General features: G+C 46.6%; 1 protein-coding gene across 6 annotated transcripts in view; it reads left to right on the forward strand.

Annotated features, from left to right (window-relative positions):
* Positions 1-14,315, forward strand: part of UBE3A (ubiquitin protein ligase E3A) — a 30,483-nt gene continuing 16,168 nt past the window's right edge. Inside the window, exons 1-4 of one of the 6 annotated variants that reach the window (XM_078865114.1) lie at positions 1-157; positions 2,688-2,974; positions 4,576-4,635; positions 12,918-13,058. In XM_078865114.1, coding sequence (XP_078721240.1) covers positions 2,898-2,974; positions 4,576-4,635; positions 12,918-13,058 — 278 coding nt within the window. In that variant the 5' untranslated portion in view covers positions 1-157; positions 2,688-2,897. Of the gene's footprint in view, positions 158-2,687; positions 2,975-4,575; positions 4,636-4,685; positions 4,793-12,917; positions 13,059-14,315 lie in introns of those variants that run through there. The other 5 variants (XM_078865115.1, XM_078865116.1, XM_078865117.1 and 2 more) reach the window with 5 other exon arrangements.

The following is a 14,315-nucleotide window of genomic DNA, read 5'->3' on the forward strand; positions in this document are numbered from 1 at the left end:
GCACGCTGGGGGTAGCGGGCTGGACAAGATGGCGTTGGTGGCTGTGTGGCTGCTGGCCGCGTCTCCACCGAGCGCCTGACGACGCGGCGGACTGCGCGGGCGGGACACGGCGACAGCTACAGCAGCAGCAGCAGCGACAGCAGCAGCAGAGCAGCACGTGAGCCAAGCTCCACCACGGTGCACACTCAGCCGCAGCAGCGGCGGCTACTGCAGCAGCGGCAGAGGCCGTGCGTAGTGACGCCGAACAAGCCTCGCTCCCTCCTCACCACCACCACCCCGGCTCCGTCGAGTTCCGAACGGATTTGTCCCCGTGGCGAGCGCCGTGTTTGTGTCATCGGCAACGCCACACACGCACACGCCTACACGCCTACACACACACGCCTACACACACACACCACACACACGCGGCCTGGTGGTCGGTCTGAGCTCCCGCGCCCACGGGGTTTGCGGTGTCCGTGTGCCGCCCTCGTCCGCAGCGGTCGGGCACTCCGAGGAGGCCTCCCTCAGCTCCCTCCTCACCCACCGCGACTCGCGTCCTCCTCGTTACCAAGCTGCCGCGTTCGCTCGTGACAGGCTGCCGATGTTCCCGCCACCTCGCCTCGTTCTTGGGTTGAGATCCCAACCAGCAGATTGACTGGGTTCCAGAGCCCGTCACCGCTGGCGTCTGAATTGTGTTGTCACGCCAAGTGGAGGAGGAGGCCCCTTCACCCTGGTCACACAATCAGAACCAGCTCACACAATCAGAACCAGCTCACACAATCAGAACCAGCTCACACAATCAGAACCAGCTCACACAATCAGAACCAGCTCACACAATCAGAACCAGCTCACACAATCAGAACCAGCTCCCACAATCAGAGCCAGCTCAAACAATCAGAACCAGCTCCCACAATCAGAACCAGCTCACACGATCAGAACCAGCTCACACAATCAGAACCAGCTCACACAATCAGAACCAGCTCCCACAATCAGAGCCAGCTCAAACAATCAGAACCAGCTCCCACAATCAGAACCAGCTCACACAATCAGAACCAGCTCCCACGATCAGAACCAGCTCCCACGATCAGAACCAGCTCACACAATCAGAACCAGCTCACACAATCAGAACCAGCTCACACAATCAGAACCAGCTCACACAATCAGAACCAGCTCACACAATCAGAACCAGCTCCCACAATCAGAGCCAGCTCAAACAATCAGAACCAGCTCCCACAATCAGAACCAGCTCACACGATCAGAACCAGCTCACACAATCAGAACCAGCTCACACAATCAGAACCAGCTCCCACAATCAGAGCCAGCTCAAACAATCAGAACCAGCTCCCACAATCAGAACCAGCTCACACAATCAGAACCAGCTCCCACGATCAGAACCAGCTCCCACGATCAGAACCAGCTCCCACAATCAGAACCAGCTCCCACAATCAGAACCAGCTCACACAATCAGAACCAGCTCACACAATCAGAACCAGCTCACACAATCAGAACCAGCTCCCACAATCAGAGCCAGCTCAAACAATCAGAACCAGCTCACACAATCAGAACCAGCTCACACAATCAGAACCAGCTCCCACATTCAGAACCAGCTCCCACGATCAGAACCAGCTCCCACGATCAGAACCAGCTCCCACAATCAGAACCAGCTCACACAATCAGAACCAGCTCACACAATCAGAACCAGCTCACACAATCAGAACCAGCTCCCACATTCAGAACCAGCTCCCACGATCAGAACCAGCTCACACGATCAGAACCAGCTCCCACAATCAGAACCAGCTCCCACAATCAGAACCAGCTCCCACGATCAGAACCAGCTCACACAATCAGAACCAGCTCCCACAATCAGAATCAGTTCCCACAATCAGAACCAGCTCACACAATCAGAACCAGCTCGCACAATGAGAACCAGCTCAAACAATCAGAACCAGCTCCCACAATCAGAACCAGCTCACACGATCAGAACCAGCTCACACAATCAGAACCAGCTCACACAATCAGAACCAGCTCCCACAATCAGAACCAGCTCACACAATCAGAACCAGCTCACACAATCAGAACCAGCTCACACAATCAGAACCAGCTCCCAACATCAGAACCAGCTCACACAATCAGAACCAGCTCACACAATCAGAACCAGCTCACTCAATCAGAACCAGCACCCACAATCAGAACCAGCTCCCACAATCAGAACCAGCTCCCACAATCAGAACCAGCTCACACAATCAGAACCAGCTCCCAACATCAGAACCAGCTCACACAATCAGAACCAGCTCCCAACATCAGAACCAGCTCACACAATCAGAACCAGCTCCCAACATCAGAACCAGCTCACACAATCAGAACCAGCTCACACAATCAGAACCAGCTCCCGTCACTTAGCAGATCTTAGAACCGAATGTTCGTGTGCCGGTTCCCAAAACTCACAAAAGCCCCTCCCGCCCGCTTGCATGACGATATCTGAACCATTTTCCACATAATTCAGGACGCATCTTAACCTCACTGCTCGGCAACCCCTCGTGTATCCTTGTTCAGAGCACCTGTGTGTGCCGATTGTTTATGACCAGAGTCTTAAACGCAACGTTCATGTCTTCAGTTCCCAATCTCTCCCTTTCGTCTCCAGATATCAACGCACATTGCTCGCCTCTTACCATTTAAGAACGCAGTTTTTTGTTGTTTGACATTCACAGATCTCGCATTTCCACTTGACAGCTCCCGTCCTCTGGAAGTTTCAGAACGTCGTCCGGGTTCCGAATCGACGCCACAAAACCGAGATCATCGAAATAACAGCCAGCAACACAACCCCCCCTGGTCTCCTTCATCGTGAAGCAGGAACGTCGTCGTCTTCTTCGTCGTCGTCGTCTTCATCGTTGTCATCGTGGTCCGGCCGCTCTCCTCGTATGAGTTCCTCGGACGGGTCTGGCGGGAGCTCAGCGGCCCGTGCCAGCCCAGCAGCAGCAGCCTGCAGCAGCAGCAGGTACGGGACATCACCCCCCCTTCCTCCTTTGCTCATCCACCATCGTCACTCGTGTGTGTGTGTGTACAGGGAATACGCTTTATGGGCTCAAAGCAGATATTTCACCCGTCGGTAACGCGTGGGGTGGTATAAATACTTTCATCGGCATCGGTTATCACCGCTGATTGATTAGGGCTTCCCGCATTGTCATGGTCATTTATTTATTCCCAGGTCTCCCTTGAGGCCTCTTCCCCATTATAATCATTGGCAGCCATGTGTCCGTGACTCGACACCGACTTCCCAACGTTGTCACCAAGACCCAGCCGTCCTGTAAAATTCCATCTCCTTTAGATGGAGACCGAGCTCATTGCCACACCTCCCCAGCGATGCCTTCTCAGGTGCGTGTTCTCTTGTTTGGTGCCATCCCGTGACGAGTTTTGCCCATTCTAGGGAGAGAGTGTCCAGCCGAAGCCAACTTTTCTGAGCGGTTAATGCCACATCTCAAATTAGAGGTCACGGGCAAATTTAGAGGTATGAATTCGTACGGCGATAAAAAAAAATCATGGTATAACTCTCTGAGTAAGTTTGCAGGCGATTTTCACTTTGGCCGTTAAAATAAATCTGTACCATTACAGATTTTCCACTTAATTGGCGCCCATTCTGCTCTGGCCCATGCATGTTTGGATGAGTGTGCTAATTATGTTTGTGTTGATGTGTATTCATTGTCGGATTTCATATTTGTGGAGATGTTTTGTTCTTGAGTATGTGTGTGTATGTGTGTTTCAGTGTAAACATGTGTATATGCTGACATGTTCTTTTCTCATTTATGTATGCGTGTGCATATTATGTATAATTAATTGTGTATGTGCATGCTTTTGTGTAAGTAAATGTGTATAATTGCATGTGTGTGTGTACCAGCTTGTGTTGCTTCACTCCTCTGATAGGCCCTGTTACTGTACGGCAATGTCAATAGGCCTGGCCTTGGACGGGCCCCACGTTTAGCCAAGAGGTTCGGCAGGGACATGCCAATGTTATAACTATATTCCGCTTGGCAGGAGTGAATTGTTGTGAACGTGATAACGCTTCTTGAGTGCGTGTGTGTGTGTACTGGCGTTGCCGGAGCTGTCACTGCGTGCTGTGAAATGTGTTTACGGTGTCGCCTACTGGGCCCTTCATAGCCAGGCCAGAACGCAATAGCAGCCTCTCCACATCAAGCGCGAGATCACGTCAAATTGCTTTCTAAAAATATAAGCCGCTTGCAATACGATACTTCGTATTTTTAAAGGGGGAGGGGGTTAGGGTTTGAGGTGAAGCGTGTAGACTGTTATTCGCGTGGAGCAGCGGTCGCACACGCTTCACCATCATCGAATGCATGACTTTGCGTTAGTTTCCAGTGCTTAACGATTACCGTACCATCTTTAAAAAATAAAAAATAAATTTTAAGACAGCTATTGAATAATTGAGTGTCACGTCGATAAAAATTGGGCAACGGCCACACATCTCGGCGACGATTAGGCAAGTGCAGTATTTCTCTGTACGGTAAGACATGATAAAACCGTGCGCTTCTGGGTCGTGCGCATGTACGCGTGCGTGTGTGTGCTCGTGTTGTGTTATTCTTGCAGCGAAAAGATTTCCGATAACAACCGCCATCCCCTGGTTGGAGACTGTGAATCTGGCCTCATGTGAGTAGTGCGGCTCGGGGAAAGGGGAGGAGGGGTGGGGAGCGGGGAGGTGTTGCTGCGGCCCTGCCCTCGGGCTCTCAACAGCAGACCAGGAGCAAGGGCATTGGTGCCCGTCTACGCCACCCATCCGCCTGTCTGTTGCTTTTTTTACTCTTCCGTGGGTCACCCTCTCGTTTTCCATTTTCAGCTGCTTCTCTGTTCGCGATAATCACTGCGGTAGTGTGCGCGTTGTGAAACAAACGCTTAAAATGTACCTTGCACAATGCTCATCGGTCCTACATCTTTCACTTTATATGCAAATTCATTCAGGTGATGCATGCAACTATATACACACACCTTTCTTATGAACCACTTTGATTGTGCAATTCCTTACTGAAAGCTGTGTTTTGAGACGTATAATGTATTACCGAAGTTGTAACGAAAGACATCTCCTGAATGCTGAACCATGTTTTGCCATGCAAAGTGAACAGCTCAGTCTGATAGATTTTTTTTTATGTTAAGGCGACGGCCGAGTTGAAACGACTCCTCCAGTCAGGAAATTCACAATGTTTGCAGCGTCTGTGCAGCGCCTGTGCAGCCTGGCTATACTGCACACGCAGCAAATGCTGTTTACTGTGCGTGCTTGTTGCTAGGGGTAAAGGCATAGCTGCTTGAGATTCCCTTTCAAGTTCCAATGTACTGTGTTGCCAGGTTGGTTTGTTCAAAGGCAGCAGCAGTGCTTGGCACATGCTTTATGGCGGTGTAATAGTTGGGTATGCATGTATGCCCACTGCTTGATATTCATGCATTGATTGAAAGCTGTTTACCACCTTAGAGCATGCTAGCATTATCGTCATTCGGCAGAAGCCGAGCAAGTTAGGGCCCGTTTTCTGCTTGGTTAAGGAGACATCGTTACAGGCAAATACTAATGAAACAATCTACTGAGATGCAATCTGCGCACTGTCTTCTGAATGAGGCATGGCAGCTGCGCAAGCCACAGCCCCGTACGGTGCTCGCGCACACACGTGAGTGCGAGCTGCTGCACGTTGCTCATGGGGTGATCGTTAACCGTATTAATATTTAATGCATAACGTGATCTGAGCCATTGGTTTACAGAGTTGCCAGATGAATGGCTTCTCTTAAATACTCCAATAAAAACTCTGTAGTTTCCCACAAGATATAATTGTCGCTTGTGCATAAATAGAAAAACACGGGCACCGGGCAGCGCGCAGCGATGATGTCACTTATCCGCTTGCTTGTGTGCGGTGTGAAGGTTTGTCGGCAGTCGAAAGGGGGTGCTATGGTCAATAACGAGAAGTAGCCAGGTTCGCCAGCGTGCTTCCTTTGTGCTCGTTGTCATCGTGCTGCAAGAAATTGTATCAAACGATAAACAAAAGAAAAAGTCGAACTATTGCTTGGAGGTTAATGAACAGTTTTACAAAATTAAATAAATGGTTATGTTTTCCTGATATCTTAGATTACATTTCACAATCCTTGACCTATATTTCTAGATAATTTACAGTGGAGGAAAGTGCCAGAGAATGCTCATAAACGACCTTCACCGATATTTGGGAGTACTTTTTGTTCTTGCCGGGAGTATCCTTAAACATATCATGTAACATTCCATTTAAGTTGTGGATTGTTCTTATCATAATGAGGTTTTTGGAGGTTTTTTCTCTCCTCGCATAGAGGGAAGAGGCTGGTCAGTGGCTGGCAGACGGTGGCTGCTACCGTTGAGAAAGTAGTCTTTGTTTTTCAGTATGAGCCGAGACATTGAGATGGGAGAACAAGGGAGCCCAGTCTTTCCCCGTCCCCCTTACCAATGACGACTCATTTGGCAGTTGAATCCCTGTTTCTGCAAGGGCAATTCATCTGATACTTTAAAGTGTTGGTGTGTTGCTTACTCCCATATTTAAAATTATTTAGCTGAGATATATTTACGTGTGTAATGGCTCCTCTGCTTCCCAAATTCCATATAGTGTACGAACAAAATGTATTGAACATGGGTGTGTAACGACAAATAGGCCTGCTCATCAGCACACGTTTTTCGATTGCATTTTTTAAAACTAATATGATAATTTAGGGATGCGGTAGAAATCGCATTGGACGAATGATAATATGTGTGTGCCATGAGCACTGACGCAATGTTGTGCATTAATTCCGTAGATTGCCGGCGGATGAATTAGTATCTATTGCAGTGAGATTAATGCCAGCAGATCGCCAACTTTCTTACGCACATGGCTGCTGTCTGGATTGTGGTGAATAGGGCTCTATTGAAGAGTTCATGCGTATGGTAGACCCATGAACTGTGAACAGTGCACTTGCAGTGTTGGTACTCAAGAATGTCGGGTTTGACTTGTTGGTCACCAGCCTAGACATTCAGGAATTTAAAAGCAACATTGATTAAATGAAATCACTGCCCTTTGTTACTCACCTTGAGTGCATAAGTCATTTTAGTTTGATTGAAGGATTTATTGAAGCCTTTCGGTGAAAATTCTAACGTAATTGTAAAATAACATTATAAATCAGTTTCACTGAATGTTTGTAAACTCGTGAAGGGCTTTGACATAAAAAAATGCAACATTTATTAAATTGTAGAGGCATAATTTATTATCATTTAATCTTAAATGTACTATTTTAGTCCCTAGTACAACATTATTTGACATGTATTTCCGCAAGACACGTGATGCAGAAAATGAAGCAACCATTGTATTAATGAACATTTAAAAAGCATAACACTGCCCTTGCAGGCATGTAAAAATGTTCAGACCTATTTTGCAGTTAGAAACCATTTTTTCCCCCACTGTGAAGGGACTAAAATTGGAACCCCGTGATGGATAATATTTCCCAGAGCGTAGGTTGGCTAACGTCACCGGCAGCCTGACTGTAAACCTAAAAAAACGTGTCTTGTAGTGCTGACGCATCGGTGTTTTGGAAAATATCTGGAAATGAAAGTTCATTCGTTGACCATCTCATGTCACGGCAATGTTGGTGGCTTGCATGTTTATCTAGATCATTCCCTACACGGGATGCTGTGTAAGAGTTGCCCTAATGTTATCGACTATATGAAATCGATTATTGTTGCCCAGCACTGGCACATTGGTCAGTGTGGTTGGTTTTTAAATTAGTATTTAGTCCACGGATGGCTACTTTGGTTTCTCCACAATCGCTGAATTTTTAGAGAAAATATGCTGGACGTTCTGGCAGCGAACTGTGAGCTGTCACAATAACAATGACCCCTTTTAATTTGATCAGTTTTCTCATTCATTTTTTCTTACAGAACATGAGCCAACGCATTGCCTCTTGCCCATGATGTGCACAACTAACCACCAATGTCATGATTTTTTTTTTAACTGTTACGTGAGCTATGGTCATCAACTACAAATATTGGTGTGAACAACATTTAACTGAGACTGAGAAGATGACGATGTTATTACCTTCAGGTGAACATATACCGTTATGCCCATCGGTGCCACCTTTGTCAGATCTCAGCCACAGCAGTCAGGCAGATTAACGAGTGCGTGTCAACTTTTTCTTACGCAAGGATGTTTATATTTAGGTCGCTAAAAACACAGCAGGACTCAAGGGTTGTTTGTGGCTTGGGTGGCAGATTGACTTGTACAAAACCACTTGTCAGCGGACTCCAGGTTGCCCGAAGGTGGTCCATTCTGGTCCAGTAAAGGACTCGTGGAAAGTGTTTCACTTTTTTTTTAACTCTGGCACGCTTAATCTAGGAGGCCCCAAACCGAGATAGCTGGTAGTTTCATCATCGTAATGACAAGCGTTAAATTGTCACAGTTTTAAGAAGATCAATATGATTGTGTTTACCCGAACCTATAGATGGGGTAGTGCATTTTCGAGCAAGGGCACTGCCTCCCTGAATTAACAGCCTATTGTGAGTCCATGTGAAGCTGTAACAAGGCTATTGATTGTATCATCACGGCTGGTGGTCCGCAGTGCGCAACCGATATCATCCGTGCGGCTATCCTGTTCTCGCACTGCCATGAGATGGTATCACGTGATGCGCTGGCACTGGCTAGTTTTGACATGCTACACCTGCCCATCCTCTATATAGTTTGCCACTAGCACTTGACTACTTGGAAAACTGCTCTTTAATAGAGAATTCCTATTTCTCTGCGAACCGATTGTGTTTTGGAGCCCCCCCCCGGGTGTTTACTGTTCTGCCGTATTGTTAACACGACACTGTTGTTACTCTCCGAGTACACAGGCAGGTAACTTGAAGCCATCGCGTCATGAGTGCCGGGTCACACCAGTGCAGCACAGCGGAATGTGTTGGGTATTTAAAGATGCTCACGTGCCGCCCGGAGAGGGGTCATGTTTTGATTGGACTGCGTTGCCTGCGCGCAGAGCTCTTTTACAACTCATTCCGCCGTGACCACAGCCCAACGTCGACGTTTAAGACACGCGGCGGCGCGAGATGATGAGCGTCGGGGAACGTACATGGCATAAAAATAGAAGTGGATTCCTGGAGGCCAAAAATTCCGGTGCCAAGGAAATTTATGACTATCGATGCGTCTGTTGTGGCGTTTTATTTTTCCAGTAAAACAACAGGCTGGCAGAGCTATAAAATGTTTTTATATTTTCAATTAAAATCAAGCGACGTTGTTTGGAAGACCTGGAACACTTTGGTCAAATGCTTCCACTAGTAGATACTACTACAAATACTCCGGCACTTCCGATTCGCATGTTTGGCTACGTACGGTGCGGAAGAAGTTCAACATACGTACCTCGATTGTGTGGTCCTCCATAAGATATAGGATTGTGAAAGGAACTAAATAGTCAACTCTGTAAAAAATTACTCCGTGTTGAGCATCGAAAAGCATGCCCAGCCATGCAAACTCATTTCTCCACTTAGCGCATTACGTAATAGAAGTAACGCTGAGCCCTGCGGCCATAACTGTGCTTGCTGTTGAATGAGTCGTCTCACCCCAAATGGGCCGGCAGACTGCATTTACGTCTTAGCTCAGTGGACTAGAGCTCCCTGATTAAGTACCGAGGCAGTCGCTTGCTACCGGTTTCAGTAAACATGCATGTTTTTTTAATGGAACTAATCGGCCAGTTTTACGAAATTAATTGCTCCAGCCGTTAACGTCAGTACATTTTTGTTTTGTCAAGTAACATGGACAAAATATAGTCCTTAAAGCGTATGGCCGATGCTATGTACAAATCCTCTTGGCAGCAAATTAAAGTTTTGTCAGAGCGGTGTGCAACATGATTAGCCAATGACATCATTGCATTGCGTGGCAGAAGACTGCAAAAACTCCCTCGGTGTATACAGTCGTCCCTCGGTTCACGTTTTTAATCCTTTCCTCGGAAACTACTGCTCACCGAAATAACTGTTAATCGGATAAGTAAAAATCTCCGAGTCTGCACGCGAGAGAGAGAGCTGTTTCCCACTGCCAAAACAGAAAACGCAATGTAAACAAAGCCAAATGGGCATCGCTGATTGGCTAAGCCATGCCCCAGCCGATGACCTTACGAGTGCTCGGATTGTCCGAAACTTGGCCCCTGGTGCGTGGAGCACCAGCGTGGAGCACAAGCGTGGAGCACAGCATGTTGACGGCGGCGCGCGAGTCGACACCACGAGGCCACGTGGGAGGCGAAACGGTCACCGAAAACCCGTTCATCGATGTCGCTGTTCACCGAGGGACGGCTGCACTGTGTGTAGGCCTCGTACTTGTGGCCTTTCTATTTTTAATTTGTCACTCCTTCATTTGTGCTTTGTTGTACTCGTCTTGTGCAAGCCACGATTTGAAATTTCGCAAATTGTTACTCACGTTATATAAAGTACAGTGTATGTACACTGTGTATCCAGCCGATGAATAACGGCCTGTCAGCTTCTAACACGCACGATTTCTATTTCCGTTGAGGAAAAAGTTTTTTTTATAGTGGTCAACAGTGGATCAAAATCCATTGTTGCACTGTACCTCTATGCTCTCATGTCTGTTCCCTACCTTCACCAACCTGCACTGACCAGCGTGCAGAACAACAACTGTGGTCAAATAACACCCACGACCAGTAGATGGCTGGGAAGTCCCTCAAACAGCAGTGGATTGATAAAATGACTCAAAAATATATATACACAATACATGCAGAAGAAGCAAGCAGTCAACAGGGTTTTCTCGCTGAAGAAATCCACCCCGACCTGTTTAGTTTCTTCACGTTTTTATAGCACATTCAACTAATGAGATATCTCTGATAAATTGATGAGTGACAATTACTCGAACATAATTGAGATACTTTTATATGTAACTAAATATAATCGTGACTTCCATACATGGATTTCCCATGTACTGTACCCTTGGTATGTATTTTCTTACATCTAAAATACGTTTACTCTATTTGTATCGCTGTATTATGCCAGTGTAGATGTCGGGTGTGCATGCAATCTACATCTACATTATTTACGTAGCGCATGTTATGTGTTTCACGTTTGCAAATTTTAGTTTTCTTTCTGGAGTTGTCATTGATGTGCAAATCTCATTAATTTATTTTCACGTGTGGGGTTTTCTTTTTCCCCACTTTTAAAGGGGTGTGCTGTTGTTAGTCACGTGAAGCAGAAGCATAATCCACGTGTACTTTGACAGCACATTTGTGTGGGATACGTTTTGGCATGCGGGTGACATCACCACGCAGATGTGCGCGTTGATGTCACCGCACAAGCACACTTGCCCGTGCGCCAGGAATCCAGACAGGAGTGCAGCCAGGAAAACGTTTCTCAATTCTAGTATGCCATGAAAGCAAATGGAATGCAGAAGTAGCTGCCAAGAGAAATTGTGTATGTAATAATATTTAAGTCAGTCTTTGAAGTATGTGGTGGTGCAAGATAATCAAGCTCTCCCTGTTTCTTATGGGAGAGTGTGTAATTATAATTGGAAGATTGTCGATTTGTAGGCACAGGAAAACAAGGACACAATGACGTTTCCACAAGCAGAAACCTGTTCGCAGCATTGCATGGGCACCTACCAGAATGTGCACTGCTGTCTGCCATCCCAGGGATTGTCACTTGTGAGGTTATGTCACATAAATAAGTGTAATTTATTTTACCTCACTTTTTTACATTAATTAATCATGGAAAGCCTTTCTACGTTTGAGCAGCTTTTTAGGGGGATCCTGTATTGTATCGTTTGGCTGATTACATTTCAGTAGTTGTTTGTGTGGGGGAAAAATAGGTTCCCAGAGAAAACTCCGGGATATTTATGGGGGTATCGCACTTAAAGATCCGCACAGACAGAACTATGCATATATTTGCCATACTTCTAGCCAACTCGAAGCCCAGCGGATTTGGAATTTCAAAACTTTGTGGCCCACCAGCTCTTGTGTCAAAAAACTTTGAATTGTAGGAATGTGCCTCCTCGTGAACCATCCCATGGAAAGGCCGAGTGAGTGCCAAAGTAGCCGATATAGAAGATCATATCACTGATTGAGGCAGAAGACGAGACCTTCTATTGGTGATTATTATTACCACCTTGAACACTTGGGCTTTGCTGTTGTTGTCTGTGTTTCGGCATTGACAGGGCACACGCATTGCCTTCGCTTGACAACTTACTGTCACGAGTGGTGCGGGAGATCGGCAATCAATGGCAGGGGATGCTTTTAGCTTTTAGCAATGGACAAACTGTTTTGCTTGAGTTAATATCATGTTTTATGTAACATTTAGAGAGCAAAAACAATATGTTCGTTTGTACTTGTCTATTAAATTTAAACACTCGCTAACCATCTACATTGGAAGGATATTTGACACTCACAAAGACAAATAAATTACCAATTTAACACTAACAATTTTCAAGCAGCAGGAATGTGCACTTGCATATTGCATCTTGTGGCTTTGTTTTCTTATGAAAAGCTGTTGCTCGCTGATTTTAGTTGCTCACAATCAGAAGTATGCGAGTTCAAATCCTGATTGTGAGTTGATTCAGCCCATCATTCCTTCGGGGTCAATAGAATGAGTACCACTTTGCAGGAAGGTCAACAGTGGTTGTCCTTTGGATGGACTTGCCATAAGAACGTGTAATTTCCACCACTGGCCTGTGGATATATAAGCATTACATGAGCATTGCCTCAATGGTCATTTGAGCATAAAATCACCGACTTTTTAAAACTATTTTTATTTTAATAGTTTCCATGGAAACTGTTATATTTGTTTAAAGGAAAGTACAAAGTGGAGGACATGGAGCTTGATTGTGTTATGGTCTTTCGTGAAGTCATCGGCAATGTGTTTTTGACAGTAAACGGTAAACGTGGATTGAGACTTGAGGATGCACTTTTACTGTTCCCCGCAGGAAGCGTGCGGCTGTGAAGCAGATGATAGAGCGGTATTATCACCAGCTGACGGAAGGCTGTGGCAACACCAGCTGCTCCAACGAATTCTGTGCCTCCAGTCCAGCCTTCAAGCCTCTGGATAACAACAGTGCAGCAATCAGGTACAGGCCCACGTCTTACTGAACTCATGAATCGTTTTACAGTGCTAAACCATGTGCCGCCGTACAGCATGCCATCCCGTGCTTGCGGTCGACAAAGCATTTGGTCTTTATTTTACCAGAAGCCTTGAATGGGGAGAGGCAGACAGGACTTAGGATCCACATCGCTGCCTCCTCCTCAGCTCGCCCATACCTCACCCACCATGGACCCCCACCTCGTGTAATATTGTCACCCAGACTCCTGTCGCCAAAACGACACCGCGCTTTCACGCTTGCCTTGTTGTCGCACGGGGAGAAAGCGGCAGTTTACCAGGATGATCAGCTCTTCGTATGTTCGTCAATTTTCTATATTTCTTGGACAGGTTGCTCTGCTCGCTCAGAGGAATCTCGCACCGCAGCGATTCCATGGGCTTGAACGGCGTGCTTCTTGCCAAAATCCTATAGCTTCTCCCGACACCGGGTTGCCAAGCCCACGGTGAAATTGCAGGACTATTGACCCTTTAGAGGGCTTGCATTGAGTCAAGTGTAAGACTGCTAGCCCCCCCCCTGACAGCCGTGATTGCTGCTGGACCTGCCTCCAAATTGGCAGTAAGCACTTGCACCGCACTTCCGGTCTGCAATGGAAAAAGCAAAGCGGAATTGCCTACAAGGGGACCTTATCCAAAGGTTCTTGAACGGTGCATTTTTGATAAGCAAGGGTTGTCTGATAGGGTCCCCACTTCCTGTTGGTGGCATCACGCAGACCAGCCTTGAGTAGAATGTATGAATATCGTGGCAAATATTTCAGTGCATTCTATGTCGATATACGGTTTGAATTGGGCCAGCGTTGGATGTTATTTTATTTATTGTATATGGACTTGAGCACCGGAAGTCTTCTATTGAAACGTGCGTGTGCGGTGCCGGTGTGGAGGCATGAGATGGTTCACTTGGTGAGGGTGGCGAGACTACGCTGGGTTGGCCGTGGTGGCGCCCTACACAATTGGGAAACAAATATGGGCGACCCACGGAGGAGGCATTGAGTTATGTCTTTCTGTCTCACTTGTGGTCGCCAGTAAGATAAATAAGCAATTTTTGAAAAGCGTAACCACTTTGTTGTCATCTGCTCTCCCAGAAATAGCGTGTTTGTTTGGTGGCATTTGGACTATCATGGCAGTGCTTAGGGGCGATACTCCAATGTATGTTATCACCAATATGACCATTGTCATTCATATATATTCTGGAAGTGTTTATCCTCAAACGAGCCTCTGTTAAAGCTCAGAG

This window comes from Lampetra fluviatilis, chromosome 19, assembly GCF_964198595.1.
Source record: "Lampetra fluviatilis chromosome 19, kcLamFluv1.1, whole genome shotgun sequence".
NCBI lineage: Eukaryota > Metazoa > Chordata > Hyperoartia > Petromyzontiformes > Petromyzontidae > Lampetra > Lampetra fluviatilis.